Source organism: Erigeron canadensis, chromosome 8 (genome assembly GCF_010389155.1).
Source record: "Erigeron canadensis isolate Cc75 chromosome 8, C_canadensis_v1, whole genome shotgun sequence".
Lineage (NCBI taxonomy): Eukaryota > Viridiplantae > Streptophyta > Magnoliopsida > Asterales > Asteraceae > Erigeron > Erigeron canadensis.
Window position 1 is genome coordinate 19784421 of NC_057768.1, and position 7031 is coordinate 19791451.

General features: G+C 33.6%; 1 protein-coding gene across 1 annotated transcript; it reads right to left on the reverse strand.

Moving 5' to 3' along the window:
• Positions 1-998: 998 nt before the first annotated feature.
• LOC122579522 lies at positions 999-5602 on the reverse strand. Its single transcript, XM_043751705.1, has 7 exons — positions 5173-5602; positions 4241-4459; positions 3555-3641; positions 3326-3472; positions 2505-2531; positions 2138-2233; positions 999-1492 (listed from the first exon to the last, which is right to left on the reverse strand). Exons 1-7 carry the CDS (start codon positions 5497-5499, stop codon positions 1292-1294), a joined length of 1104 nt encoding a protein of 367 aa, XP_043607640.1. The 5' UTR covers positions 5500-5602; the 3' UTR covers positions 999-1291.
• Positions 5603-7031: the final 1429 nt, after the last annotated feature.

Here is a 7031-nt window from a genome sequence, read left to right on the forward strand (position 1 = left end):
ATAACAAATCATTTACATATATCTATACATATATATAATATTATAAATAATAAAAAAAAAATGAACACATGAAATTTTACTTTTTACATGTGTTTTAAGGTTGGAAGATTAGTTGCAAAAAGAAACCAAAATTTTACTTTCCCAATTGATGTCTTCACCCGGTACCACCTGCCAGGCCTCCACTTTGACTCTTGTTTGGTGAGATTAATCGTGGTCTTTGTGATGGCGACGGTGATGGAATATCGTTTAGATGGTGAAGTTGCGCGGTTGTGGTCGGGGATAATGGTAAGATGGTTCAAATCCGGCCAGATCAAGATCAAACGGGTATATCTAGTTCAGATTTATATGTATTTGTAATTTTGTATGTATATGATTTTGGATCTGACCGAAATATAGATATACCTATTTGGGTTTGTGTGTTTATATGCATATGGTTTTGGAGTTCTTTGATTTTTGATTATGGATTTTTAGAAGGAGATGAATAAAGGAGGAGGAAGGAGATGAATAAGAGGGGGAGATAGAGAGTGTTTGTGTGTGTCTAATCAAATAGAAATAATGTTGGTACAAACCTTAGGGACGAAAATGTAATTAACTTTATATAAAAATTGCAAGAATGGTCCTCCATTTTGTAAATAAACGATATTGCTCCTCACATAAGGTGCACATGATCCATTTAACGGTTGATAACTGACGGAATCATTAAATTGGACCATTCTTGCAAAATATACATACTTTTGGTACCAAAAATGCAACAAATAAAAAGTTTGGACCAAACGTGCGAAAAGTGTAATAACACAGGGACCCAAAATGCAATTAGCTCTAAAAAATATGAAATGGTCTGCAGGTGTTTGGTAGAAGAAAAAAACGATGAAGATAAGTACAGAGAGGTAATATATTATTTTTAAATATTGGAAATTGTTTGGAAGTGTTAGGACAGATAATATTATTATAAGAAAAATGTAGGCGTTACTGTCTAAGGTAGATTAATATTATGTGTATTTGTCTAATGAAACATTAATATATCATTGAGTAATATCACCGTGTATTACACGAGACATTAATTACGTATAATTACCCGTTACATTGTCACCTCATTCGCGAAGGCACCGGACTTTTGACGGGCCAGCCCTTTTTTATGCACCGTTTTCCCACCGTTACATTGTCACCTTTGTCTGCTGTTAACGTGTACAACTATACAAGTGTGATTGAGCAGTAGCTTTGCTCCAGCAGCAGTTTTTTTAAAGAAAGGGAACAAAACTCGGAGTATATGAAAATCTGAAGGACGACTACACTATATATCGGTTTCATCAATGTTTTTCTCTATAACATCAATGCAACATCCCACAGATTTCCCCTCGGACATGGCCTTGGCAAGATGAGCCCTCGCTCTTTCATGCCGGCGCAGGATTTGGATAGTGTTGAGTAAAGCCCATCGGACTTGAGAATCTGCTTTCTTCTGAGTGAATCCTAAGCTTTTCAGCAACCCATCCAACTATTTCACAAAACGGATATTACTTTTAAAATAGACTAGATCGTTATGAAGTACTGATGGTATTAATTTTGATATAGACTATCTTCTATTCGTGTTACAAAGATCCATCAACTTTTGAATTCACGAGAGCCTGCTATGTCATCATTATGATTTATGCCCAAGTATAAGAGACTACAATTTCATGTATCAATTTGATCCATATTAGAAAAGAAAAACCAATTTAGACATATTTAGTATACAAACCAATTGGGACATATTTCTTACCAAATATGATTTCAGATACATGCAACTAATGCTTTTTTTTTGTTAACCTTGGGTATCTCACTCGCTTTGTCAGCAGGCGAATCCCAAGAGCTGACTCGCTTTAAAAGCCCGGATTTAGAGCAGGTGAACCTATGTGGCCACTAAGATATCTTTTTTTAAGGAAACCAAGATTTGAACCTAAGGAGTTTCACCTTTTTAGAGACACATACCCAACCACTGGACCATTTAGTATAATGCTAAAATGGACATAATCAGTATAAAACCCCAGATTCTCTATTTCACATTCACTTCTTCTGAAAGAATTGAAATTCAAATTATGTGTTGGTCCGTTCCACAGAAAATGATGTTTAAAGAAGTCTAATAAAATGCAAGAAAGTTTACCGTGTTAACATCCGAAAGACCTCCTTCAGCATAACCATAAAGAAGATATTCGGTTGCAACTCCTGCTAATGCTATACATGAAAACTTGTTCAACATCTGAACATGTACCCTCATTAGTAACTTATTTTGGGCATCTCTCAATGCATTTAGGTAATATTGGTTAGTGGTATTGAAGTATCCCAATTATTAGTACAAGTCCATCCCAAAGTCAACTCACTAGATTGAAAAATAGCTTTCACAGACTTAGAAGACCACTTGCAGTTTATACTCGTAAAACAGTAGGAGTATACTTAATCCACACCATTAATTTCTTTTCTCATGAAAAATACAGTTTTTAAAGGATTTTGTAGATAAAGATGAGACATACCGTGGCTGTTACTCTTCCTGCGCTTATCTGCAAATAAACTTGCGCACTTTAGGCAAAGTCTACATACACAAACTCCAACAAGAACTTAGATCAATTCATCTTCATTCTCAACTTTCATTTTAGAGATTACTTTACCAAGATGTGTGTATAAATGTGGATCATATACCAGATTATGTAATAAATTTCCTTTCATTTTGTCCCCAAAAACTAAAATAATTATAATAAAACTAATTGTTTCATGTTATAATATCATTTAAGTTTGAAGAGAAAAAATGACACAATTTGTTATATTTAGAAGTTCATCTGTAGTTTGCGCAGAACCCGTTCTAGAACAATATACAAATACACAATAATTTATTTTCATACAAGTTTTATTTTAACATAGGGTTTATGTTCAAAATAACCCTATGCTAAAATATATTATCTTCAAAATTTACAAGGGTCTGAGTGGGGAAATTTATAGAATCACTACAACTCGTAGGAAAAGCAATGACAATTTGGAGATGAAGTAAATTTACAAACTTAAACTTGGGAAGTAGAATTAGAAACGAGGAGACGACAATATTGACCCTGCACTCGTGAAGTGGAAGTTTTTTAGTGTACACTCTCCTAAATTTTTATATCCAAAAATTCAGAATACTATTGTAAATTGTAATGGTGCTGAACCCAGATTGAGCCATTTTGACACAATTTAAAGGGACATGCAGGTCAGCTCAACATAATTTAAGCCATTTTGACCCATTTAAAAAATTACCCATTCCAACTTGAATATCTGATCTACTATTTAACTCTGAAAAGAATGACAAAAGAAAAAGGCTTACTTGTTCAGTAAACTCAAAATCCACAAAAACAGTCCCTGCTTGAACATTAAGTGATCCTTCCCTCTGAAAAGCTTCCAAACTTGACAGACTATATGCCTTGGGAAGAATTCCCAGCAAATACGCAATCAAGAAATGTCCAGCTTCATGCTGCAGGAAGAAAAATATTCAACTGTTTTTCTAGATAACACATGGCACTAAAAATGTTAATTGAGAAACAGAGATGTATAACTTGAATAACTCGGTTGTGATACTTTTGACTGATGTTATGGCCAATGGTATCAAGAAAAAGGTTGCTGAGTCCTCCAGCAAAAGCGACCTGTGATCAATCAACTTCATTAGTCTGCTATTAAGACATACAGAACTACATGTGTACAGTGTTCAACAAATCTCAGCTTATAGAATCTCATTCTATGAGAAGACAGATTTAATTTAGAAACAGTGCTCTATTTGTATCAGTTTTGGTTTTGCATGGCCGAGTGATACTAGTTTCCTTTAACCTTTGGGCAGGGTTTATTCTTATTGACATGTTGAAAACCTTTTTTGTTAACCTCTTGCTTTGTAAAGGCTAAAGTTCATCAAGACATGGAAACTCTCAAGGGAAAGCTGTACAACACTCATAGATGATTATCATATAATCTTTCAACCTTAGAAACACGATATCACTAACCATTGTGAAAACCTCATCATATCAAATCACAGCCCAAGGCCAAGATAGAAAAATGCAGATCTCAAATTCAAAAATGACCACTTTCTCTGCAAGAAATTCAATTGGTGGATCTTGAAAACTTAAGAATATCAAGTATGCTTAGACACAAACACCAAAGCAATAGGTTGATATTTGAGTGCTTGCTGGTATAAATGTGGATCATATACCAGATTACAACAGATACAGGAAAAAATATATGGAATACATACCAAGTCCAATGTCCATAGGAAAAAGACTGGCAATGAAATATATAAGAGCTCTTCAGGGCCAAAATCAAATACATTCCAGGCAGAAACAATGCCCAACAAAGCTGCAATCAACAAATTTCTTTCTATAGCACCCAGGGTGTTGTCCTTTGGGGATAGAAGTGACGATGCCTCTATGCCGTTCAGTTTTAGTTCGCTTAAGGTGTATAGCCTTTGAGGTACCTGTATTAAATCCTCTTATTCAGTCATGACAATTTTAAACTGAACACGGTGAAAAGTGTACTGTTATTGAAGGTTATAAGTATCTGCAACATACCTAACAAATAACCACAACCTACCAGGTTTCACTTGCTTGTGTACAAAAAGTACCCGCATGATTAAAACCAGATCACAAAAAAAATAAAAACATACTATATAGTTTGTTGTGTGAATTTGAATACTAACTTTTTTTGACAAGCAAACTCACAGTTATCTTTTGGTCTTTTGGGACCATAGAGCATTCCCTCCTCCCTCACCCACTTAAAAAATTCATCACTTTCTATAACCAAATATTGCACTGCCATGAGAAATCAGCCAGAAACATATAACCTTATTGACCCTCGTATTCACTCGACTCCATATATGCGTACGAACAAATGGTTCTCAAATTTCACATTTATAGTTGGCGCACATTTACCATTACCTAGACCCACATCCCAAATAAGTCTAAAATGGTTAATCCTGGTAATAACAAGACTAAAATGGTAAAAATTAAGTTAAAATCACCCAAAACATAAAAACTTATAAATACCTAGACCCACCTCACAAATAAGTCTACTAATGCTATTTTGTAACAAAATATCCCTTAATATTAATGTATTGGTCTTAATACCTATACGATACCCTGACAATTAATATAAATATATATTATATGATTTATATGTTAGTGGCTGTACCTGCTGGGCTGTACCAAAGCATTTGAGACCACCTAAATTAGATTGTAAATCTTGTTTAACAAGAGAGAGTGCAGCTCTGTCATCACCTTTACTGAGCTCCTTATCTACTTGTTCCAATAACCCTTTTCGCAATTCACCATTTATTATTGTTTCTGCTTCTGATGATGATGATGAAGAAAGGCACTTTACATAATTATGATTTACAAAAATCCTACAACTATTATATGGTATTGAATTTGAACCACCACCACCTAATAATCTCCACTTGAAACTCATCCATTGTGATTGTGGCACTGTGGTGGAGGACAAAACCAAACCACCATTCATACCCTTTAACGATGATGAAAAGCACCTAACTATATTTTTAAACTGTGATTTATTAGAAATTTGGAGCAATATTTGTGTTCCTTTTCAGCCCTGAACCCATCATTTCTCCACCACTTGTATTCCCTTCATACAAATTAAATTTTTTCAAGTTAGAAAAAGTTATATTTTTTTGTCCTTCAAGTTGTTAACATTGACACTTTCAATGCCTAATGTTGGCAAACCCTCCATTCTAGTTATCGTCCTTGTGACTAACGACATTGGTTTTTGGCCGTGAGTTCAACACACATACCTAAATGTGAGGGCACTTTTGTCCAGACAATCTTAAAAGATGCAAAGTGAAGGACTATTTGAGGGACGAGAATTGTAAATACGTTAATCAATATTTAAGATTAACCATATACAATTTTTTCAGAGATATACTTTCCGTATTGTTATAAAGTGTAAAGAATTGTTAAAGATTTTAAATGTAATATATATAATTCGGTTAACCTTATTGTTCATTAGAATTTTTTATTGCACTGGGTTATCTTTTACAAACAAGTTGCAAAATTGAGTAAAAAATCACACCGCCATAGTTGATGGTAGAAGGTTATTTTTTATTTTAAATGACAAATATAATACACTATTAAATTATATCATATAATGATTTATTATATCATTGTTAAGGATAGATACTTGGTCTATATTATAAGAGGCAAGAGTCTTTCCAACTCCATCTAAGTGGTGATAGGGGGGTCACTTGACTACTCTTTAAAAAAAAAAAATTTCTAAAATGTCTATGTAGCCTATGTAGAAGTTTAAAGGATCCTCAAATGAACCCCTTGATATAAAAAGGTGTTGAAAAAAAAGTGATATAGGAAAAAGAAAGGGAGTGTTTATGTAAATACTTTGTAGGAATTCCTTTGGTATCAAAACCTTATATACAATGTGTGCAATTCCATTTAGTTTACAAGTCCTGAACATTTGTTTATTTTTTTAATAACATATGGTTGTTAATATGTAAGTTTAAACTAATAAATGAAAATAAAGTAATGTGATTAAATGGTATTTTTTAGGAAATTACAGATTGATGCAACTTGTAATAGATTTTATTGGAAGGATGTTGAGGAACGAAGACAGTGGTTTGAGTGTACCCTAAACTTTGAAATCTTATTAGATAGTGTTGTAAGAAACAACCCAATATGACTTGTTCTCTTTGACCTTTCATCGTCAGTCATTTACGGATGAGCGAATACCTCTGGGTTCGACTCGTCTTTGGTTCATCTTTGTGTTATTCGTTTCCATGAGAACGAGTTTTATTATCTTTTTTTTTCTTTTTGAAAATTTTTAAGTGTAATAAAATAAAAGGTGGGTCCAAAACTATTCTTTAGTAATGGGTTTGTATAGCAAGATTAGTCTATCGATAGTGTTTTGCTGATGTAGCGTTGACTGAGACTGAGACTAGTTTTTTTAAGGACTAATTTTTAGTATTGGGCGACCCATAAAAAATTTGACTTTTATAAATGGCATAATATATGAGTCATAACCCGGAT